This window comes from Fundulus heteroclitus, chromosome 10 (assembly GCF_011125445.2).
Source record: "Fundulus heteroclitus isolate FHET01 chromosome 10, MU-UCD_Fhet_4.1, whole genome shotgun sequence".
NCBI lineage: Eukaryota > Metazoa > Chordata > Actinopteri > Cyprinodontiformes > Fundulidae > Fundulus > Fundulus heteroclitus.
The window spans coordinates 32,856,117-32,881,446 of NC_046370.1; the positions used below are offsets into that span (position 1 = coordinate 32,856,117).

General features: G+C 41.6%; 1 protein-coding gene across 1 annotated transcript; it reads left to right on the forward strand.

The window, feature by feature from the left end:
• Positions 1-381: 381 nt before the first annotated feature.
• Positions 382-22,578, forward strand: bsk146 (brain specific kinase 146). Its single transcript, XM_036142556.1, has 5 exons — positions 382-678; positions 15,230-15,492; positions 15,591-15,793; positions 16,454-16,645; positions 16,726-22,578. The coding sequence occupies exons 2-5, from the start codon at positions 15,321-15,323 to the stop codon at positions 17,458-17,460; spliced, it is 1,302 nt and encodes a 433-aa protein (XP_035998449.1). The 5' UTR covers positions 382-678; positions 15,230-15,320; the 3' UTR covers positions 17,461-22,578.
• The last annotated feature ends 2,752 nt before the right edge of the window (positions 22,579-25,330 follow it).

Genomic DNA, 25,330 nt, shown 5'->3' on the forward strand with positions numbered 1-25,330 from the left:
TGTAACATTTTAATTTATGGCAAACAATTCCGAGTTTTGATTAGCTCAAAGTCAAAACAATCATACTTGATAGAAAGAAATGCTTGAATGTAATCAGGTTGTGACAAAGCTCACAACAAAGCATAATTTACGGTTTAAAAAAAGCGTTGTTACTGTATACTAAATTACTAAGACTCAACAGTAAACATGCTTCTTCTATTATTATTATTATTATTATTATTATTATTATTATTATTATTATTATTATTATTATTATTATTATTATTATTATTATTATTATTATTATTATTCACTACTGATATTTCCGACATCCAATGACCCTTGAAGGCAGCATAGTCTGTACGGAGACAGCGAGCGGCGGCGGCTCCCGGCGGAGCAGCGCTGTGATTGGCCGGAGCCTTGAGGAGGGGGGGAGGGCATCCTTCGCCTCCTCTCCTCTCCTCTCCTCCCGTCCTGGAGATCAGAGCGATGCGGAGACAATAGGACGCAGAGCCGCGGGGAGGGCAGCAGGATGCTCGGATCCACATCCAGCAGCGACACACGGCTCCGCGGAGGCTTCTGGCAGGACGCGTCGGGCAGGCTCACCTCGCCGTAGCATGCGCGCTCATCCACCTGCGTGTTCATAGTGTGCGTGGACAGGGTGGACACCGCAGCCTCCTTATGGGAACCCAGTGAAGGGTGAGTAATGGGAGAAATCTTCACCTGCGCCCCGACCTCCTCGGCGCAGATCCTACCGGGCTTGAAGGCACCCATCTGAGCACATCTGCATTAATGCATTAATGCACATTAGAAACAACGTGGGGAGACATGCGTGTCCTTACAGCTGGTGACATGTCCTGGTGTGGCTGAATGGGGATCACTGATCACACCTCAGCTTTCCACTCTTATGATCTGTTCTCGTTCTCTACTGGTATCTGGCTGGTGGTTTGGGGGGGGTTCTGGTTGGGGGTGGGGGTTTGGGGGGGGGGGGGGGGGGGGTTATCAGGTGTCTGCAGCATCTTGTGCGTGTCTGTTTGTTTCCTCTTCTTTCAAGTGACTGTGATTTTTTTCCTCCAACTCCAAGCAGTCTGGGATGCAACACAATGCTGGACCACCTTAACCCAGTGTTTACATCTTGCGTGGCGGCAGCACTGCGCTCTGCTTCTGCCAGGGAACGCAGATTTTGTTGGATTTGTAACAAAAAGACAAAAAATGAGATCATATATATATATATATATATATATATATATATATATATATATATATATATATATATATATATATTTGTCCTCGTTTCAGAAATGCACTAAGCAGGCTTTTCGTTGTCTGACCGGTGCTGACTTAGGTTTGTCTTTGAAGACCGACTTGCTGCCTATTTGGATTTTGACATATTGGATTTTTTCTCTCTCTAAGGATTAGGGGTGTAACGACACGTAATATGGGATATTACGTTGATGTCAACAAAAGTCGAGATTTTAGCAGTATTTTTGAAAAAAAAAAAACAAGACTGTCAAGACATGGGCGGTTCTAGAGAGGGGTCAACCGGGGCCAGTGCCCCTGTAGACCTGGTCCTGGCCCCCGCTATGGCCCCTGTACTAAAGACACAACACAAAATTTAGGATTATATGCTCTGGCACAGAAAATGTAACTGATTGGTTTTTGCCTTGACAGCTTTACTTTAATAATTAAAAAACTGAGGTGTTGCATTTTTAGCTTCAGCCGTATTGAGTTACGATCACAGTTTTCATCTGCTAGATCAGGGGTCTGCAACCTGAAGTTCCAGAGGTATAAGTGGCTCTGTGGATCACTTAATGTATTAAAAGATGAATTATTGCCCTTTTTTTGTTTTACTCTGTAGTTCTGTGCAGAGATGAATAAATCCAGCTCCAGACTTTAAAAACCCTGGCTGCTTTTCCTTCATCCTGTTCACTCACAGAGGTGATTTTAGTCCCTGTCTCTGCTGTGGAGCTGGAGATGCAAATGGTTGGAACTAATCTCCTTATATTTTCTGAACTTGGATTTCCCACCGCTGGTTCTGTGCCCCCACGAGAAAAGACTGGCCCCAGCCTGGCTCCCCTGCTAAATTTGCTCTAGAGCCGCCACTGTGTCAAGAGTAAAGGTTTCATGACTGATGTTTCAAAGACTCTGTAATCAGGGCAGAATAAATCCCCTGGGGTGTGATTAGTTCACGTATTGTGGTTTTTAGACTTTCTCATTCTAAGGTGGTTCTAAGGCAAAAAAATCATTGGCATGGCTGTTTATGTGTTTTTTATATAGAAAATAAAGGTTTCATACATCTCAAACAAAAAAGATACACAATGACTCTTTTAGGCGTAGATCGATCCTGTTCAGGTCTGACCAGATTCTGAACCAAATGCTGTCCTTCTGTGCCATTAGGAAGCCCTGAAATAAGATACCAAGTTTAGCCTCGATAGCAATAAACGATTGGAGCCGGTCTTCTCTTTTCTATCCAAAATACTGAAGCCGTAGAAGAATTTAACAGCTAACTCTGTGCTTTTGCTGCCCAGTGCTTTCGTCCAGCCTGAAACCGTCTTCATTACCCGACCGTGTCGAGACACCAGAGCAGCTCAGGAACCGCCTGCTCTCCTCCTTCCAAACAAGAGTCTCAAACATGTTTTGGACAAAAAAAACACTCACCGATAATAATACACTCATTTCATCAGACAAAGTGACTTGTTGAAAGTATTCGTAACAGCTGAGTTTTTTCACAAATATGAAAGATTTTATTAAGCGTTTAGACTTTTTAGCGAACGTTGGAGAGACGCAGGTCCAGATTACTCTCAAAATCCAAAATAGTCAATCTGGTTAGCTCTAAATACAAAGCAGGTTCCAGCTTTAGTGTCCTTAGCAGCTCACGGTTAGCTAGTTGTGCTATTCTCAGGGTGCTTACAGTACAATTATTTGTTTCTTGTCTGTCACTTTGCTAATGCATCTTTTTATTCTACTGGGTACCCAAGATGACTCCATCTAAAGTATTCAAAAGTGGCAGAAGAATGGGGTCTACTGCATTAAACAAGACCCTAAAAGTGCTTATCTTTTACCTTCAGAATGCAAATCTGAAATGTAGACATGCAGAGTTAAGTCTAAAGGGAACATATCGTGCAAAATCCATTTTTGTAGCCCATTTTGTTGAGTACTTGGAGTCTCTAGGAGTGCAGAAAATTTTAATGTAGACTGTCCAGTTGCTGCGTAGGTATCTTCATATTCTATTGGGGTCATATTCTTCAAACCGTTCAGTTTTATCTGTTTTCTATTACGTTGTTTGAACAATTATATCACCGTATTTGCTGCAAAGCTGCTAAACAAGGTCAAGGACTCCCGGCTTAACAGTTGCACAAATCCGCCGTTGTGACTTCTTCCACCGCCATCTTGTAGTCCAAGCTGAAGGATGCCGAAGCTACAGGTGGATAAGTGAAAATGTTCGGTTGTTGGGTGCATTAACCCAGACAATTGAAGCCAGGCCAACTTTAAGATTGCTCCGCCCACACGGAAATGTACCCCTCTGCGATCTAACCCCCAACAGCAAAGACGTTGTTAATGGTGCTAATAGTGAACCTCTCAGCGTTAACAGAAGCATCTTTGCCTTATCTATCAACATTAAGGCGGAAGAGACAGGGAGAAATTTTAGCTCTAAGAGTTTAGGCCAGAAATCTGTCCAATTTTGATCTCTGGCTGATTCGTCTGCTGAATCCTTTTTTTTAACCTTTGTTGTTGTTTTCTTTAAGGGAAAAGTGCTCCTGTAAACCAATGGAAAGCAGTCTGGTTGTCTGCTGATCAGAGAGGGCCTGCTCTTTTATTTCCAGTTAAAGTTAACTCACTGCACATCCACAAACTCTCCAGCCTGATGAATCATAACTTCCACCATATTAATAGTCTGGTTTAAAACAGTCACTTTGACCACAAAAGTCCAGCTGTGGTGGTGGATTTGCCTGTTATCTGCCTTATCGGATCAAAATATGTCCCATTTCAAAATAGAGCTGATAATATGACAGGTGTGTTCCCTGCCACCTGAGGAATAACTTAGAACATGTTTCGATCCAGGAAAAGGTAGGAACAGCTTAACTTTTAGGACTTACTCGATACTATGACATAGTCATTTGTTGCACGTGTGTGTGTATGTGCACATGTGTGTTTGCTTTTATGTGATCTTGGGGCCCAGGTCCTCACGATGCACTAACTGTCCTGTCCAATCCCCAGGATCATTTTGTGGTTCCGGTCAAGAAATCATCAACATGATTAGAGTTGGACTTCCTCTACTAGGGTTCAAACTACTTTTTACTATTTTTTTCCCCCTTTATTACTATGTCCAATCCCAGTTTGTCAGCTTTAACATCTCAGTAGCAAAAATATAAATCAGGTAGGCATTGAGCTGAATAGAAGTCTATCCAGCTTGCCAACAATGTTGTTCACATGCCATTTTGGTGCATTGATATTGCAATGATGGCTTTGTGTATTCATAATTAAATATATGTGGAGAGCAGGTGAAACCAAAGTCTAATTCCTTGCTTTAGATGCTCAAACTCAGCCAATAAGGCTGATTCTTATTGTAGACTTTCCTATGCCGTCTACATCTAGTGACACAAACAGTAAGCTGCAATTAATTTAGTTCAGCTTGGTTGTGGTGCAAAAGTCATGTTTATTTTTAGAAGCTCTTTTAAAAAAAAATCTGTACGGCATCGTTATTTCTTCCACCTTGCGGTATACTCTTACTATACTCACTCTCGTGATTATTCTCTTTTCCTTTTCATGGGAACTGCAACCACCTCAGCCTGACACCTTAAAGCTGTGTAGTACTGCATCCACTCTTTTAATTTCTTTATTGTTGTTTTTTTTTTACCTGTTTTCAACTCCATAGCTTTTTATGACTGATGACTGGAATTTCTGGTATTATGATATATGATTGCATGAAACGTGCCTTGTATAAATGCTTGAAGGGGACTTTGGGGCTTAAAGAGCTCCTAAATGTCCTCTCAACCCCCCCAACCAGTTAAAGCAGATGGCCACCCATGCTGAGTCTGCTTCTGCTATCGGTCTCTTCCCGCTGAAAGGGATTTCTCATCTCCACTGTGGCACGCTGCAATGTGCATAGGGAAATTGGATTTTTCGAGTACTTTTTATAGCTATGCCATGTAATCTGCCTGGAGTTGCTGCTCTATCTATAAGAGCTCTGGAAATGAGATCCATTTGCATGTTTTTTATTCTTTTTTTTTTTCATCTTTTTCTTCATTGTACCACTTGAGAGACACCAGCAGCCGACACCAAATTCCTTGTGTCGGTTTAACCTTTGGCAAATAACCCATATTCTGATCGCATGGCCATGAAATTTGATCTTTTCGGTTTTTAAACGTTTTAATTTTTACACATACTTATTTGCATCGCTCTGTCCTAGCGATGTTTGTTAGATAGGGGTGTGACAATTCATCCACTTCACAAGATGACAACATACATAACAATGAGCTTTTGAGAAAAACAAACCAAACACCCTGTTGTTTTAACAAAAAGAGTAAAGGTCTCACAAGTTAAGGCCTGTGATTATACAACCCTTTAATCAGTGTCGAATATCCCAGGCCAGATTCGACCTTTTCATATAGCACAATTTTATACTTCTTCGATTCAAGGTGGTCATAATGCCAAGACAAAATAACAGAACATCTAAAATGCTCCTTTTTGTGTTTCCACAAACAGAATAAAGGTTTGCTATATCTCAAACTGTGTTTTAAAGACTATCTGATCACTGCAAACAAACACCAGTCTAAGCATGGATTCAATTTTGAACTAGAGATGATAAAATCCAGTTTCATTAGGCTTTTTCCAAAGGTTATTTCTACTACTCTGACTCCTCCACCTACATTCTTAGCAGTTAATTAATGGCTAGAACAGTCCGCAGAGAAATGGTACAGTTTCAGGAAGCCGTTCATTGTCTCGTGTTTACCCGAGACCGGCTCAGGGGGGCAACGTGGTCCGAGAGGAAAACCCAAACATCTCTCGGCCCGGCGACACTTTTAAGCTCAATATGGCAGATCCCGTTCTGTTCCCAGGCCAGAAGGGATGCATAGTCTCCTCCCAGTGGGATGTGCACCTCAGCTTGCCAAACCAATGCAGGAACCCCATCTCGGTATCTCGCATCTTTTTCTTGTGGTCGTGATCCATATCTAATGACCATAGATGAGGATGGGAGCAAAGATGAAGAGGATAATTGGAGAGCTTTGCTTTCTGGCTCAGCTCTTTGCTCCATTCTACCAGCGTCTGTGATCAAGTGATGTGGGAGATTTCAGTTCAACTCATGTTTGATACGACTGCTGTGAGCAGGCAAAACTGGGTCATTTAACTTGCTCTGATTGGTTTGTGTGTACCTTTTTGCTGTAAGAGATTTTAGTTGAGTTGAAGTTATTGCAGCTTTTTATTGCCAAAACAAACCGGGGCATGTTTCTATTTGTTAGTTATTAAACAAGTAAAAATACATATGGCTAATAATAAAGATTGATACATTTGTCTTGATTGCAGAAAGTTATATTTATTTAATAGAAAGCTGTGGAACAAGCACCCAAGCACCTCCACCTTTAAAAAATTTGGGAGGCAGTCATTCCACAGATTTAATATTCATTCAGAGGAAATAAGTATGAACTGGATCAAAAGTGGACCAAACCCGTTCATATAAGACAACGTCCACCATGAATAGCAATTCCACATAGAGAAAAAGTTGCAGTCTTAACTGACCAGAGTATCTTCCTCCACATGAGAATAAGAATCATCTCCATTTGCCAGTAATGTGTACACTTACGAGGAATTTGACTCTGCATTGTACAATGCTCACAATGTGCTTACTCGTACAATAATACAATAACACAATAATGCAGCAATAAAAATCTAACAATCTATACTATAAATATTATATATGAACACGCTATAAACAAGCGGACAAGTTGAGACAGTAAATGATAATAATAATATTATTATAACAAATATTATAATGTTATATATTAATATATAATATAATATTAATATTTAATATTAATGTTTAATAATATTAAATATTTCTATTGTTGCTATATTATGTACACATGGAATAAATTAGTATTATATATGGTGTCATGTACATCAGCTAGGTGGATTTGGTATATTGTCTATACAATGTGAGAAAACGAACAGTAAAAGCGAACAGCACATTTTTGTCAGAGTCAGCTGTTCATTAGTGTGATGTCTTGTGGGAAGAAACTGTTCCTAAGCTTGTTGGTTTTGACATACAGTGCTCTGCAGCGCCTACTAGAGGGTAGAAGTTGGAACATGTTGTGATCGGGGTGAGATGGATCTGCAGTGATGTTTCTTGCCCAGTTCCTGACTTTGTAAACCTACAGGTCCTGAATGCAGGGCAGGTTGTCTGTGTAGAAGTGAATCAACAGCTCTTAGGCACATTAGGCTTCTTGAGCTCTTCCAGTTTTGAGCGTGTTAAACTCTAGGTTCTTCTGGCTGTACCACAGATTCAGCTGATCCACCTCCCATCTGTAGACCAACTCATCGTCCTGGATGAGGCCGATGATCCCTGCGTCATCAGAAAAACCTCAGTAGTTTGATAAATGGATCTCGTGAGGTGCAGGCGTTGGTGTATAGGGAGAAGAACAGTGTGGAGAGCACACATCCCTGGGGGGCACCAATGCTAATAGTCTGAATGCTGGATTTGAAGTTCCCCAGCCTAACCTGCTGACTCCTGTTAGTCAGGAAGTTTGTGATCCACTGACAGGTGGAGGCTGGACCAGTGAGCTGGTTGAGTTTGATTCCAAGGATGTCCGGGAGGATTGTGTTAAACGTCAAGCTGAAATCCACAAACGGGATCCTTGCATATGTCTCTGGAGCGTCGAGGTGTTGGTGGATGTTGTAAAGTCCCATGTTGTCTGCATCATCCACTGACCTGTTAGCCCTGTAGGCAAACTTTAGGGCATCCAGCAAAGATCATATGATGTCCTTCAGGTGGGCCAACACCAGCCTTTCAAAGCAATTCATTGCTACAGATGTAAGGGAGACAGAGTACCACATATTTGCTGTGGCACCTACATGACTTGTGGCAAATGACAAACTGGGCTTATTCTGGCTTCCCTTCAACAACAGCTTTCTTCATGCCATTCTTCCCTACAGACCAGATTTTCCTTACAGACAGTGGCCAATCCATAGTTATGTCAACAGATTATCCCATCTGAGCTGTGGATCTCTGCAGCCCTTGGCTGCTTCTCTGATTAAAGCTCTCCTTTTCCTGGCTTGTCAGTTTAGGTGGATGGCCATGTTTGGCTAGAATTGTGGTTGGGGTCTGCTCTTTCTGTTTTCAGTTAATGGATCGAAGAGGTTTGAGGTGTTGAATGGCAGAGATATTGCTTTACAACCTAACCCTGCCTTTAACTTCTCCACAGCCTTATCCCTGACTTATTTTCTGTGTTCCTCGATTCTCATGATTCTGTTTGTTCCCTAATTTTCTCTAAGAAATATCGTTGCCTTTACAGAGCAGCTAAATTTGTACTGAAACGACATTATGCACAGGTGGCCTATTTACTCACAAGGGGACTTGTGAAGGCATCTGGATTTTTGGGATGTCAGGGGTGCCGAATAAGAATGTGATCCCCACTTTTCAGATTTCTATTGGTAAAAAAAAAAGAAAAAGAAAGAAAGAAGTGTATTTTTCCTTCCACTTCACAATTATGCACCACTCTATATTGGTCTATTAAGTAAGTTTGTCTTTATTGCTGACAAAAGATTTAAGGCTTGTGAACTGTAAATTGATGCACTAAGCGTTGAATGTTATGATAAATCCCCTGCATCTGCTATTGTATCCGTGGGTGTTGTTGGCTGGGGGTGTACTCGTTATTGCTTCTTTGCTGCTCAGTGGTCCTTGTCATAGTGTCCTGCTGTCCCTGCCTCTCCTTTCTCATTATTTTCTATCATACTGACTGGTCCCTGTCAGTGCAGAACGTCTCACTCTTTCACACACAGCAAACAGGAGTTTGATTCTGTGTCTCTGCGTACCTGTGGAGTGTTCAGCGATTTATTCTGACCACGCCGGTCATTGCGTTCCGGGCAAATTATTTGTTACCAGAACATTTAATGACTGAAGCTCTGCAAACCGCATTGTGCATGTTGCAGAAATATCAGGCGAAAAAATAGATCAAAGAAAAGAAAAGAAGCGGACGAAGATGCTGTAATTGTTGGGGGGACAGAGCGGCTGCATGAGCGGAGGCGGACGTGGCTGCAGCCATCGCCTTGGCGAGCTGAATATGCTTGTCCAGTCGGCCCTGTTCGCTGGTTGCATAAGCAGTCTGGGATTTAGTCAGCCGTGGCCTGTAGTTGCTGCACTGTTTTCACACAGCCTTAAACCTGGTGGCACAGAGTGTCAGTGTGCAGCTTGCAGAGCGGCGGAGGCGGCAGGGAGGATTTGGGATCAGCTGGAAGGAACATGATGTATTTTGTTTCTGTTTCTAGGACATTGAGTTTTGAACCCTGTGGGAGTCAACAGTTCTGAAGGATGGACTTAAAGTCACAAGTAAATACTTATCACAGCCAAAATGTGAAGAAGAAAAAATGTGTTTAGATTTGCAGTCAATGCAAGCAGGAGTCCTCCTTTTAGTTTTACAGCAAGTCGATGCTCCTGCCTTGTTCTCAAAATTCGGTACCTAAAAACTCGGATGAATGGCAACATGAGTATGGAAGAATTGCACATTCTAATTATATATTACAATAGAAACTAAGCAACAATGTTTAAAAAGAACAAGAAAAAATAAGAGTGAAAGAGAAAAATATTTTATTCACTCCCTAACACAGGACTCGGGTTCAGTTTCATCCTGAAGATTATTGTTTTTATTGGTATCAACCAATAACAACCAAATCAAAAGGCAGATGTAGTTTTTTTTTTTTAAGGTAAGTGTATTTTCTACACTATGTCAAGGAGACATTCAGGTTAATTCAGGCTGCGAAAGAGTGAGAGAGAGCAAGAATCTCAGCACATAACAGGAAGGCTGAACGTGTGACGCTGGAGGTTCCTTGGACTTATCCTTTTAAGCCTTCTGCCCCCATCTGGTATGGAATATTCTGGATCATAAAATGTGTTTCGTCTTTTTCTAATCTAATCTTTAGGGCCTAGTATTTATACAGAAACAATTTCAATAAAATTTCAATAAAACTTGGCGTCGTTCACATGCCAACAGCTGATAAGCATTACTGAACAAAGTGTACCCTGGCTTACAGCAAAGATAGTGGATGGATTGGGGGGGGACTTAACTCTAAACTTCACTTAGAGTTAAGTCCTAAAGACTGGAGAATTGACTCGGACTCCTAGTCTTCAGAGGAGAGATAAGAGAAAAGAGAGAGCAGAGCCAGTGAGGATAAAGAAGAGAGTGATAAACCCCGAAAGCAGACGAAATATCGAAAAAATTCTTCACTGTTGCTAAATTATTCGATTGGAAATTTGCCAGGTCTAATTCAGGTGGTAATAACCACTTATTCAGCATACCTTGAATACTTGAAATTATTTAAATTAAATGTAATTAGAAAAGAAAGAGACAGAGAAAAAGATCCATCATTACTGTTTCTACACCTTGGAGATAGAAAGAACTTCTGTACCTGATCAATTTTGGATGTAAGACACAGAGCAGATTATTTCAACCTCGTAAAACGTTCACAGAGATGTAAAGCACAGTCTCCTCCTGCAGCACAGGAGCTGCAGCAAGCTGATGGAAAATTCAAAGGTTGTATCGGTTTCTACAAGGTGGGACATCTGTTTACGGAAAGTGAGGGAGGTCTTACTCATACTAACCTCACAGGACATCACTGTTTGATTCATTGTACCTACTCAATAAGTAGGTTATTGAAAACTACTTTTTTTCTAGCCTTCTTGCTATGAGCAGTCATTACCTATTTATGTTTGGAGTGCAGAAGACAGCAAGGGCTGCGTGCATAAGCTGTGACAGTAAAGTAGGGTTTTACTGTTTCAAAACAAGGGGGAAAAAATAAAGCAATGACATTTTAAACTGTCTCCGGCATCCTATACTTTTTAATAGCACTTCTTTCCTTTCTAAAACAGCAGCCTGTGTATTTTTCTTTCTAGAGAATGTATTTTCTGGAGACTGCCAAAACCAGCATGTCTCATGACAGAGACTGAATGTTGAGAAAGGAAAGAGCAGAGGGATCTCTGATCCCCTACGTAGCAGCATCCACACCGAAATGTGTTCTGGTTAATGGGACTTGATAACGCTTCAGTAGGATGCATTCAGTGGTCAGAAAAGAGGACATGTTTGAGTGAACAGTCACTTGTCAAAGACATTCAAGTTCAAAATCCACCCGGTTCCTGTCATCAGCCTCTCTGAGCCCATCTACTGCAAAAGAAACCCGAAAAGCATATTAAAAAGGACATGTGGTGTGTACAAGTAGTACCGCAGGAAGCAGCTCCTTTTTGTATTTTAAAGGGGACGTATCATGCTTTTAAAATCTTCCTTTTCACATTGAAATCGTTCAGCTGCGGTCCATATAAAGTGGAACTGCAATGCTTTGGTCTGAATTTGGTGTTATTGCTCCCCACAGCCCTCCGTTTTGCCCTTTTTTCTTTAACTCTTTTTGGTGCAAAAAAAGAGTGTTGATGCAAAGGAGGCACCTCACACCCCGACCCCGTCCAGGTGGCAGAGCGTTCTACACCACCCTGTTCGGCCATTTTTGTAGTATGTTGAGTGTAGTGAATTGTGTAGGTTTACACGCTAAATAACTGAACATTTTAGCTTATCCACTTGTAGCTTCGGCATCCTTCAACGGGGACTACAAAATATTTTCTGCAGCCAATACATTTGAACATAACTGTTCAAATGGCATAGTAAGGAATTGAGAAAACTAAGAAAACTAAACTGCTTGAAAAATATGACCTAAACAGAATATAAAGATGTCAGACTAAATTCAGGTACACAAGAAAAAGTATTTAGAGGCTAAAAAACTGAATTTTGCACGACATATAGAAAAAAGATAAAATTTTTACATGCTTGAAGTTTTTACTTTATTCATTAATTTCAAATTTAAATGCAAATGACGGGAGCACTCATAGATGATTGAAATCTCACCTCCAGGTGTTCAGTGGATTCTTTACATAAAACATTATTAATTATAAAATGTTGTCAGGGAAATGTAACGCCTGGTCTGATGGCATATCGCTGTGAATTCCACATCATTGATCCTAATATACTTGCACTATTCAGAAGGGGAGCCCATCATAAGTGACACGCATACTGTAAAAGACACGCCAGGGATGCAAGTTGCACAACATGAACTTCATTTCCTCGCATTTAAATGCACTTTACGCATAAATGCCTGCATTCACGACAAGATAAGAAACAGTACGACTACAGTTTTAGTTTTCAGTGTAAGGAGTTTTCAGCTTTGATTTATTGCAATAAAAACAAAATCAGATTTTTTTCATCATTCAACCTTGGTCAAAGCCAATCAAGACAATGTTTTTTTTTATCTTGTGTATTTTACTTCATATACTTTATGTACATGTTCATCTATGGCAATAAGATTATCATCTTATACACATTTTCAGGCAATAGACACACACAAGCAAACACACAAACTGGCGTAAGCAGCCCTGATCCATAACACAACAGAAACAAATTGCCTTGTCTGCTCACAACTCCCTGGCCTCTCTTCTGAATCTGTGTGTGTGTGTGTGTGTGTGTGTGTGTGTGTGTGTGTGTGTGTGTGTGTGTGTTTATCACATGTGTCAGAGACAAAGAGAGAGTACAGGCCCTCTGTGCCGCCATGCATCACCCGAACTGACTCATCCCTCCTCACCTGCTGCCATCAACCTCTCCCTCTGTCCGTATCACTCAAGGAGATCACACCCCCACAGGGGAACACAAAGGCCTGTGGCGCGAATGGCAGGAGTTGACTTCACATGGCGTGAATTATGAAAGCCTGCAGGCTCTCTTTTTTTTTTTTTTCCGGACATCAAAAGCTGTCGGTGGAAAGAAAGCGAAGCATCCGTTGGAAGGATGATGTCAATAGGATTTCCGAGGAGATTGGCAAAGGAGTGCGTTGAAGATAAGGAAAGGGCCGCAGACACGAGAGCGATCCGACTCTCTGAGCAGCTTATGTAATGGCTGAGTGTTTGGCTGTAGGTGTGTTCCTGTATTTGCTCCACATGCGCCTGGATCTATAGGCTGTAGGTCAGGACTTGGCAGATCAGCCTGCTCAGGAAGGAGGGGGAAGAAAAAAAAAAAAAAGAAGAAGAAAGCAATCGTTAAGAATAATCACACTGCAGCAGGAAATGGATCTTCTGGAGCTGACTGGTATTGGCTTGCTGTGTGTGTGTGTGTGTGTGTGTGTGTGTGTGTGTGTGTGTGTGTGTGTGTGTGTGTGTGTGTGTGACTCAGCTCGCAGCAGCAGCCACCCATGGGGAGCAGCCTTTAGAATTACTTAGGCCTTCACTGCAGATAATAAGCATTTTCAGTGACGACCGCGCTGTAAATCTGGCAGAGCACACGCGCTGAGAGCCACCTCGCAGACATTGGCTTCACAGGACGTACAGTGCCTCGCAAAAAAAAGGAGGCCCACCCATTTTAACACCGCTAGACTTCACGCGATAAACCGAGACAGAGTTATGGTGACGGGAACAAATCAAAGACACTGGTTTCTGTGGCGTCGCCCACAAAACGTGTGAGGTGGACGAGCAAAAGACGGCGAAAACCTATTTCTCTCACATTTTAAAATGACAGCCCCAAAACGGAGACATGAACAAAACATCAGTTGTAGTTAGTAACATAAATAGAGCCAATAAAAGGTTTAATATCTGGTTAGTCGGAAAATAAGTATTTGACATTCACATTAAGGATGTGCTGGATGGGGTCCTGTCTCTGAGCCGTTAGACAAAACGGTTCATCCCGCCTCAAAGCGTTGAATTAAACCCGATTTTGTGCGGAATGGTATGCATAGAAATGAATTCCTTCACTTTCTTTGACCTTCCTCAAGTTAATCCAAGCCAGCTCTGTACTTCAGTAACACAGCGTACCGCGGGAGCAGCGACTGAATGTGTTTCTTCGCACCTCCGTCCAGCAGCTGCTAACTCCGTAAAGGCATGCGTTGGAGCAAGAAATCAACCTGATTACTCTAAGAAAATCTGCTTGACTCAGGGAAACCTCTACTTTTCGGCTTGAAACTAAATTAAAAGGCTTAGCACACGAGGAAGGTTTACCGCGATGCTGCAGCCGACGCATCGAGCAGAAGGATGGAAGGGGGAAGAGGTGATCGTTTCAGCCTTGTGTGTTTTGCTATTTTTCGCAGCTGTCCTCGGTGAAAATGAAGGTGTAAAAATGAGCTGCAGAGGTTGTTGATGGAGGTGAGCCTCCAATATGTTGCTGTTGATTGTCTTGCCAGCCCTGGTGTGTTGCTTGTTAACAGGCGGCTCTTAGTCCCACACGCACGCAAAACGTTAACCATGTTAAGCTTGGAGAAAAATGAAGCGAGCTACGTATCTAATCCCTGGAACTGAAAGCAAGTGAAGAATAATTCATGACTTTAGAAAAGAAAAACCTTAAAATCCCAAAGATGATACCCTGGAAAGATTTCAAAAATGTTTGAAGTGCAGAAACTCCTACCTTGTAGCACCAGCTAGCTACACAGTTTTAATTTGAGTTTGGGTTTAATGGGTTCTTTTTGGATAAAGGAGTGTATACTCTGTTCACTGTAGGCTTCTGGTACATCTTTACTATTAAGTTGTTGAGGAATAAATAGAAATTTGTGTCACTAGGTTACATTGAGCCCAGTTTTCTGTCCTCTCTCCTATTTTAATTTAAAGATCTAGTTTTATTTCTGTCGTTACATTTAATCTTTCTAACCATACCGGCCAAACTGGTAGAAGTAGAATCACAGACGGTGATGTCTTGGTCGATAAATACCTGAAGGAATGGTGTTCTGTCTGTGTTTGCTGTTTGTATTTGCTGATCCAACCTATCCTTTAGGATTGTACGCCTGTTTTTAGTCACTTATTCCGTTTTCTTTCTGATTTGTTAAACAGCCAAACTGAATGCCAACAAGTGAATCGGTAGCGTTTGTGTTAAACTTTCCTGTTTGTAGATCCAAAAAGAAGAAGATCTTTGAAATGATGGGAAATCTAACAGACATATTGCACATATTTCTTTCACAAATGCATCATTACATGAGAATATGACCAGAAAATGAAAATTTTCCTCCCCTTTCTGTTATTTTTGTGCAGTGATACCAGCTGTTGGCTGCTCCGCCTCCCCTGCCTAAGAGTTCACTCACCGCTTCTTCACCCTAGTCCATCGTTCGAAGCAGCCCCCACCATGAGCTCCTCTCCACTGGTTTCCCGGGCTAACGTGGACATCCTGGACGAGCTGCAGCTGATCGCTGCGCAGAACCTAGACAGGCTGGAGGTCAACAAGTACTATGAGGTGATCAGGGAGCTGGGGAAGGGCACCTACGGCAAGGTGGACCTGGTCATCCACAAGATCAGAGGTGAGGGACCAGGTGTATGCTCAGTCTATAAGCTGCCTTGTGACGCTTCTTTCTTAGAAAAAGAACCCACAATTGACATCTTTGCTTTTCCTGAAAAGGTACAAAAATGGCACTAAAGTTTCTGAAGAAGAAGACGACCAAGCTGAAATCTTTCCTCCGGGAGTACAGCATCTCACTGTACCTGTCTCCCTGCCCCTTCATCATCAACATGTACGGCATCGCCTTCGAGACAGACGAGTACTACGTCTTTGCCCAGGAGTACGCCGTGGCAGGAGACCTCTTCGATATCATTCCCCCACAGGTGCTAAATTACATTCTGATGATTGTTCTGTTCTTGTTTCTGAACTTGAGATGATCCCCATAAATAACCATTTCAACACGAAACTCCATTAAAACGTGTAACAGCGGAGGACTTTTCCTTCAAAAACTAGCTGGGTTCAGTAATTCTCAGCGGACACAGTTGTGGGTCTTGTAGAGAGATATTCTTCATTTCTATACAAACTGCTTTGATTTTTAACTCGGTAGAAAAGACACTACACCATCAGTGTTAGTTTCCTCTTCAGCCATAACTTTGTTGTTCTCCATTAATTGTCGACTTTGCCGCAAATGTCAGAAATAACCAGATAGAAAGGTGGAATCTGAGCTCCAGATCTCCTGCCATGAATAAATAAAATGATTAACTTCTTTCTGAAAGAGACTAAAGGAATGCCTTTTAACAACTCGAGAGGACACCCCTCCAGTTGTCAGGAACAGAGGTAGATCAGTCATAGATTTGGTTTGTGGTCTCATTGTGTAAGATGAAACTGTATCTTAGCTTCACACATTTCTAAGGTTCCCTTGGCTAGTTCTGAATACTGATATTCTCGCGTTGATGCTTTGTCTCACGGTTACCCCGTTAATGGCTTTGAGTTTGAAAGTCCTAACTCTACTGTGCGTGTTCTCCTTCTATCTGCTCTTTCAGGTTGGTCTACCCGAGTCAGTGGCAAAGCGCTGTGTGCATCAAGTGGCCATTGCTCTGGATTATCTGCACTGTAAGAAGCTCGTCCACAGGGACATCAAGCCTGAGAACATTCTCATTTTCGACAGAGAGTGTCGCAAAGTCAAGCTTTCTGACTTTGGCATGACCCGTCGGGCTGGCTCGCCCGTAAAGAGAGTGAGTAACCGTCGGGCTGTCAAAGCCGCTGCGGGTTGTATTCCCAGACCTGGTTGTGACCTGTTGGGTTTTCTCCCCAGGTGAGTGGCACCATTCCCTACACGGCCCCTGAGCTTTGTGACGCCTCCCGCCAGGAGGGCTTCTGTGTGGACTACAGCACTGATGTCTGGGCCTTTGGCGTGCTGCTCTTCTGCATGCTGACTGGCAACTTCCCCTGGGAGAAGGCACTTCCCACCGATACCTTTTACCAAGAGTTCATCCACTGGCAGAGGAGGAGGACGAACACGGTGCCATCCCAGTGGAGGCGCTTCACCGAGCAGGCGCTGCGCATGTTCCGCCGACTGCTCTCAGTCGAGCAGGACCGCCGCTGCTCCGTTAAGGAGGTGTTCGGGTACTTCAGCCACTCCTGGATGCTGGATGCGGAGCACGACACCAACGGCAATGCAGCAGGTGGAGTTAGCGGGGAGATGGTTGGCAGTGGAGGAGGAGGGGGGAGTGTGCGAGGAGATATGGAGGGTACCATCTCAACCTCATCGGGGGAAGAAGACGAAGAGCTCCTGGTGGAGAGGATGAAGCAGCAGACACTGTCGCCTCGTTCGCCACTCTCACCTCTCTCTCCCATGGCGGTGGAGAGGGGCAGCGGTGGGGGCGGGGCCAAGGGAACCATGATGGAGCCAGGCGGGGGACATCATTTCGTGTCTGTCTCCACTAACAGCTCTGTGTCGTCCACCAACAGTTACGACCGAATGCCACGAGAAAACGGTTCCCCCGGCGGCCGCTTGCTAGTGGCCACACCCATTGAAATCTGCGTGTGAGCAAAGGCTAACTTTGTGACAGACTGAACCCACACTTTCATACCTCTCAAACTGCAATAGTCGTGCATGCATCAAAAAAGGAGCAGCCTAAAAGTACTAATGTATCCTGTTTTCAACATCTTCGGAGGCAAGATCTTGACCGAGGGCAAACTTTCCGCATAAGGAAAGATTTTGGATTGGATGTCAGCAAAAGAGGCTTTGTTTACAATTCAGTGACATTTTGAAATGCATTTTGTGAGAATATTAAGAAAAAGTAGGAGACTCTGCAACTAAAACCATCGGAAAAGAAAACCAAAATGTATTTTATAGAGCAATACTTGCAGCAAAAATATTAAATGGAGAAGACTTTGAAAACTTTGACGAAGGATTTGTTTCTATGATGAGGACTGAAACAGAGCTCGAAGAAACACCCTAGCTGACAGAGTGAGACGAGGTTGTAACAAAAATGTGAAAGTGTGTTTGTGGGTTGTGTATGAATCTAAAAAAAAAGTGTATTTATTTTGCTTTGAGATACAACTAATTTATTGAATTGTAAAAGACGAAACAATTTTTTCTACTTTCATTGTTTTTGTTGTCTTTATATGGTAGCTCTCTTTGTTTTCTGTTTTAGCGAACACTGTAAAGGGACATGCACTTCTGCTTCCCTGGGAAACGCTGACGGCTGGGTGATGAGTCGGGGTATAACGGTTTGTTCAGCTCACGAGACGACGCGACACGTGACACTTGGTTCGCGGCGAGTAGATACTTGTTTCCACAAACTGTTTGGGGAAAATCTTCCTTTAAGTGCAGAGTTATTCATTTATATATGGTAGCCGAATTTTGAAAGTCAAATCTAAACAGAAATTTTAGATTTGATCCATTTTTTGCATTTTTTAGATAAATAGCTAGAAACGATCAAATATGCTTCCTTAAAAAAAGTGAAACACTATTTAGTTTAGTGCTGATAGGAAGCTTTGAAGCGGGAGCTAGCTTTAGCATTGTTAGCTTGCCATGATTTAAATTATTTTTTTAGCAATCCTTAGAAATAATTTGAACCTTTTTCATTCTGTTATATTTTTGTTTCCTAATGGTAAATTACCAAAATTACGTGCCAACAAATAATTCAAACGTCATGGCTCCAGCAACCAAATGCTAATGCACGTATCAGAGTGTTATCAGTCAGCCCCGACTATCGGTCTCTGTTGACTCCGATGACGCAACACTTTTGTTTTCTTGCTTCGAAAAAAAAGCACTTTCAGATGTAGCTTGAGGCACTTACCTTCATATCGTGGGCTTAAATGTCTTTCACTCTACAGTCAGGCCAACACTGACAGAACTTACCCAGATGTCCCAAATGTACCCAAATGTCATCGCTTTTCCGTATCGCGACATTTCGTACCAGGAAATTCTGTTATACCCCTACGGATGAGCATACCGACATTAATCCTTGTACATTATGTGACCTGATCAACAGAATCCAGACAGAAGAAGCTGACACTATTGGCCTGATTTTTAACAAGAGAAAAGGCTTATGATCTTCTCTGTCTACTTTTATATTCACTCCTGAAATTCTTTTCGTATCGCTTTTATCTTTGAAGCTTCACAGGAAAAAAATCTGTCAGCAAAGCTTTCATTTTTTTTCTGTTTGTTTTTTATGTATACTTTTACAGAACATACTGTAATTATTTCCTTTGAAACTCCTATCTATAGAGTTATTAAAGAAACAATCCTAGCTCAATTTGGAGAAAAGAAACAGAAAAGAAAATAGCACCAGCTTTATAATTGCATGACTCGCTCACACCTACAGTAAAAAAAAAAAAATTACACAAGTTAAAAAAAAAACGTTTTGAAGAAATATGTGATTATTTTCGCAGTAGCACAATTAGTTTTGACTCTGTGTGAAATATTTGTGTTATCGTGTGATCATCTTGCCACTTTCAAGAACAGCTAAAAAAAAAGTAATGAGCATGAGGGCACTAGAGCGAGAGGCTGTAATAAGGAACTTTACTGTCTTATCTGAAGACTTAGCTTCTAAATGGCCTTTGATGAGACGTTCAGCTTTTGTATTTTTATCAGATTCAGAATGACGGCAAAAAAAAAGAAAAAAAGAAGAAGCAAACCATTCCTGTTTGACCAATAATTTAAAAAAGGATATTTTTCAGAGCATCAAATCCTGTGAAGGAATGGCTGTTGCTTTCCACACATAAACCTGCATGGACGTGTATTTCCTAAAAAAAAAAAAAAAAAAGCTCTCTTGTGAAAACCAGCTCAGTGTTCCTTGAACCCCAAACCGTAGTAAGCTGTAGATGTAGAGTAGCTGCCAGCAATATGTTTCTTTATCTTGTGTCAGTAGCCTCAGCATGGCTGAGGAACAGCTAGTCCCAGCTATAGCCTGTACGTAGTGAGTTTTCATCATGTCCTCCCGCATCAGTGGGGCACGTATGCTAAGTGCAACATCTTGTGACAATCTCTGACCTCATCAGCAGCCTTCTGACTCAGAACAAAGGACCGTCCTGGTACAGACACTGTAGCCCTGCTGTTTTCTCCAGCCGGCTGTAAGCGGCACGCCAAATTCACATGACCACACAAAACCGGTGCATGAGCTCATCGTGCCGTCAAAGCACCCTGTAGATTAAGTGTGTGTAGACATGTGTAATATTGTCTTTACTTTGCTGGGGCTCGTTTTGGAGAGTTTGAAAACTCAGGCAAACAAAAAAAGATTAAAAAAAACCCCCCAGGATATCCCTATTGAATTAGATGGGCGTTGTGCTTATAGCATCTGAGTGGCTCATATAGGCTGCTCGGTTTTGCGAAGCAGGCATTTGAACCTTTTCTTTGATTAAAGTACACATGTGCCCATTTCTGGTTTCCAGGCATAAAAAGTATTCAACAAGTTACTGTTTAAGAATGTAAAAAAAAAAAAAAGTTTCAGAGCCATGGGAGTTTTTCTCCAGCTGTGTCAAGCATAGATAGACCGTATAGTGGTCCAGAAAATATTTCTGCGTAGTAAAAATGCAAGAAATCATTGCGTTGGAAATGAATAAACAGTTAAACGTTATGATATCAAGAGGGAAACGACAAAAGGCTCTAATGCTCTGTGCAATAACCAATCAAAAGATATTACTAACTGTAAATCGTCCATACAATATTTTTCCTACAGTCTTTCAGTCCAAGCTAGAATAACAAGAAATAAATGTTATAGTATTGTTCCAACAGTGATAACTAATATATTATTTTGGCAGCAGCTGAAATAATTGCTGCTCTTCCCTTTTAGATTTGTGTGAAAATATCGCGGTACTTTTACTAAAGGCCAGAACACACCCCAGGAACCAAGAAATTTGTTCTCTCACTCGGGGCTGCAAGAAAACAGTTCTCAGCCGGTTTCAGAGTTCTCACAGCACATCTGAGGAGACCTTTACTCTGGTCAGGTGTCCTACATATGAGGTCCTCAGGACATTTGAAATGTCCTGGCTAGGAAACACTATGTTCTTGTTTGTGGACCTCATGTGAAAGAACCAGTTACTCAGATCTTCTGGACTAAATACAGGCTTTGAAGATGATCACTCCATGAGAACGTCATGTTGACCCATGCTCTGAGTAAACTGGACACCTGTCTTCCTTCTGATATTAATGAAAGTCCCATTGTGTTCTGTTGGGCTGTCAGGTTTGCCCGTTCTACCGACACAAAGTTTTCAAAACATTAACCACGTGTAGTGCCACAGTAGTTCAGTGGAAAGGATGTAGCAATACTCAGATGGAGGGGAAGAAAACAGGAAATCTGAGTTATTTCAAATGGCGGCGTTCGATTAGCTTTAGCCGCCAAGAGAAGAAAAAGCACAAAAGTTTTAAAATGGGTGATTTGAAAAGTCAAACCAGTTGTACCAATGGAATAGTTTCTGGTGTTTTAGCTACTTTTCAAAAGAATAAAGCAGGCTTGCGCTTTGTTGTTTTAAATAGCAAGTTTCAGCTTTTTTCAAAAGTTGCTTCTCAGTTTTGGATTCTACAAACAGTAAAATGATCAACTCAAAGACATGATGAGTATGTAGTAATTATACCTGAGATACAGATCCACCTGAAATAATTCTTAATAAAAATCCTTGCTGGATAAATTCTGACATTACTTAATGTTTAGAAACATTTTAGAGGATGTTCAACTATTATGGCAACTGAGTGAATATGAACATTAATATTAATGGAGGTATTTAACTGAAGATTTTACCAGCGTTTGCAAACATAAGACATATTCAGTTTTAGTGGCCACAAAAATTTACCCAGCAAAACTTTTTATTTTAAATTTAACCTGTACGTTTCTCTTTTGTGTTAGTTGGTCACATAGACAGCATGTTTTCTGTTCAGATGCTGAATCGCTGATGTGAAACCTTCTCCTCTTACACAGGCTTACCTTTTCGGCCTTGTGTTCTGGATTTTTTTTTTTAAAAAAAGGTTGAGCAAAAATAACGAGAAACCTTTAGAGACGCAGAGACAAATGAGTAGTGCACAGCTGCTGAACTAGATAAAAAAAAAAGAAAAAAGTTATTTGAATGACTTAACCCTAACTGTCCATATGTGGACATCAATAATCCCAACATGTCCGAAAGGCTGCTGCAGGTGGAAACAAAGATTGTCTCCTTTGAGTCTGTTTTATTGGTTCAGAAAACATCCTAACGTTTTGGTAATAATGTGATATAATTAAGGGAATTATACAACAGAGATAAAACTGTTACCAGCTGCCATTATGGCAGTAAAACAAGAATATTTACTTGGATACTTGTTTTCAGTCTTTACTTTCAAATGATCACCCTTACTCATTTTCTTTGCATCAAATAGTGTTTTTTTTTGTGCTTTAGCCAAAAATTGTGATACACCTTTTTGATTACTGAGGCGTTTAAATGGCCATTTAGCTGTTCTCATTTCCTGGTGTCTGAGTCAGTGATTGCTGCTTTGTCCTCTCATCCATAACGTGGTGTGTGTAATGAAGTTCAACTGTCTGCTTGGTGACACGTTTTCCAGCATCATGATTTTTAGAAGACGTTTAATGAGTAGTTGGCCCACAGCGCTAGAACTCGTATCCACTTCTGTCTTTGCAAAACAACTGTCTTCCTGTAAGCTGAGATTTAGTCAATAAAATGAGAATATGTGTTGGAGTGAAATTCGTGTTCCTTTATTTTGTGATCTCACGACGTTTCATGCTGATGTCCTTCAAGGCCAAGTGCACTTTAATGGGCCGGGCTTCAAAACCTGACCAGTAGACATGGTTTAATGCTGCTCTGTGTTTTTTTAAATATTGGACGACAAACTGTCAATTTTATGGACTAAAAACACATATGACATTTTTGAACCCAAGGGTTTCTAAGAGCCATTTTGAAACCTTTTAGACAAAGGGGAAGGTAGGTAACACGTTCAGATAAATACAATCGATGAAATCTCTGAAATAATTTTCAAAATAAGGAAATTATTTTGAAAATTTGGGCCAGTGTTGACTGATGGACTGGCAGCCTGTAGCGGACAGTCGCCCAACACAGGCACCAGCTCTCCCCCCCCACCACCCTGCAGGTAGAGGTAATAGATGGAACCAGTTTTAATACCCGGCCTTAACACTGCTGCTGTCGTTGATGCCCGATAACTGATATTTACCAATATTATTTCCCTGTTGGTTCAACACTGTGCTGCTTTGGTTGCTCCAGTTGAACGCCTCAAAATCCTGAGTCACTTTCACGGTCAGATGGCCAAATCTTCTCCCACTCTCAAAACACATACACAAACGGCAACAAGACGGGAATAAACACTGGTTGCATTTCGGGCCATTTTTACTTAGAGGTCCGGTACTGGTATGTTGAAAAATGAATACTGTACAATCGGCCGACACAAGGGTAAAGCAGATTTATCGTGCATCACGGCTTCCAAAGAAAGGTTTTTGGCAGGAAAAGTCCTAATAACCAGGATATTTGACTGATAGGGAACGTACTATGATTTCCCAGCAGCTCTACAACCTCTGCTGGCATGAAGGACAGGAGCTGTTCGATTTTTGAATCACTTGGACTGGGACTGGGGGTTTGGCTCTTCCTACTGAATCAGGAATCACAAGGCCATGGTCTCCATCAGCTACGATCAAATGAGTACTCATGCCGGCTGCTGCCAAAGTCAAATTTACAGACGCACAGCAGACTCAGATGATTCAGTTCAATTGGTTTACGTATTCAAGCTAGAGGACACGCCACGACTGCTGCTTATTCACATGGTTTACCTGGTTTGCTGTTTTGAGTCAACTCTCAGGAACACTGAATTTGGACAAGAGTCAAGAGGGTGGCACAACCCACACAGCAGTAAAGAAAACCGCGAGTCAAACAGAAGAAGGAAAAATACATTTTATTTTTAGAAACTTAAGTGTGGGCAGATAAGCAGTTTTCTTCTCTAGATAATTTATCTATGAGGGACTACAGGAAGATCCCTTTATCCTTCTTCTCTACAGAGTACAAACCAGCACATCATTGCCCCTAAATAGGGATTTTGTGAGCTAGCAACAACACTGACTCTGGTCACAGGAGCAGTTTTCCACCTCTATAAGCAAAGAGGGAATAACTACTTATATTGAGGAGGTGTTTTGTGTGTGTGTGTGTGTGTGTGTGTGTGTGTGTGTGTGTGTGTGTGTGTGTGTGTGGAGGGGTCCCGAGGAAATAAGTGTAGTGATTAATATTATCACATGGTAGATAGAGATAATTTCTATCTTTTTTCTTGTCATACAGACCACTGAAAATGTGTTGGGACACTTTAAACCAGGATTTATGATTGTGTGGCTCGCGGGCAACATGTGGTTCTTCTTTCCTGTGTAGCTCGTAGCATGTTTGCTGTCAAGTTTCTCACTTCAACTGCTATGTGTTGGGTATTTTATTCTTTTAAACTACTTCTTTTTTTTTTTTGGAAAAAATATTTATTTTTGTCTGCATTCGACTTTCTTCTCCAGCAAAGACACCTGATATGTTTCTGCTGGTCAACTGTCTTTGTTGCAGTTAAAACAACCGATCTACTAGCTTTTGATCTACTAACTTTTTGCTCTCTCTCTTTTTCTTCATAGAAGGTACACCTGGTCTGGCGTTCTGTTAACTATGACATCATCCAGAGAAGACGGCTCACCCGCTACTACCATCTAATGTAGAACAGATTACTGGATCAATGTGTGCTTCTGTGCTTTTTGTCTCTCTTGTTGTGTCTCTGCTCTGTCTTCTTTAACCCCCAGTGGGTCGAGGCAGATGACCGTTCATACTGAGCCCGGTTCTGCTGGAGGTTTTCCTTCCCGTTAATGGGGAGTTTTTCTTTCCACTGTCGCTTCATGCTTGCTCAGTATGAGGGATTGCAGCAAAGCCATGTACAATGCAGACGACTCTCCCTGTGGCTCTACGCTTCTCCAGGAGTGAATGCTGCTTGTCGGGACTTTGATGCAATCAACTGGTTCCCTAATAGATAGGATTTTTTTTTTACCAATCTGTATAATCTGATTGAATTTGACTTTGTAAAGTGCCTCGAGATGACATGTTTCATGAATTGGCGCTATATAAATAAAATTGAATTGAATAGTGCCAAAATTAAGACCATTGCGCACCCAGCGGCAACTACTTATTTGTTGCAGGAGGTTATATGAGAGGCATCTCTGGCATGACAGGTTAAGTTAAAACTCAACACCTATTAGCATCAACTATGTTTTTGCGACAAACAACCTGACTTTGATTAATTTTAAATGAAACACACTAGAAGCACCATTTTATACAAGTTAAATATAATTAAATTTTTATACATGAAGTTACAAATAAAGGCTCACAAAAGATTCACATCAATGCTTCAATTCGCCAGCAAGGCCAACCAACAATAGATTGTCGCACACTATCTGGCAGAACGT

Bases quoted from the DNA above. Each gene is read 5' to 3' on its own strand.
- bsk146 (XM_036142556.1), top strand. From the start codon at position 15,321: ATGAGCTCCTCTCCACTGGTTTCCCGGGCTAACGTGGACATCCTGGAC. The intron at 15,794-16,453 runs GTGCTAAATTAC...CTGCTCTTTCAG, and splicing joins TCGATATCATTCCCCCACAG to GTTGGTCTACCCGAGTCAGT. The intron at 16,646-16,725 runs GTGAGTAACCGT...TTTTCTCCCCAG, and splicing joins CTGGCTCGCCCGTAAAGAGA to GTGAGTGGCACCATTCCCTA.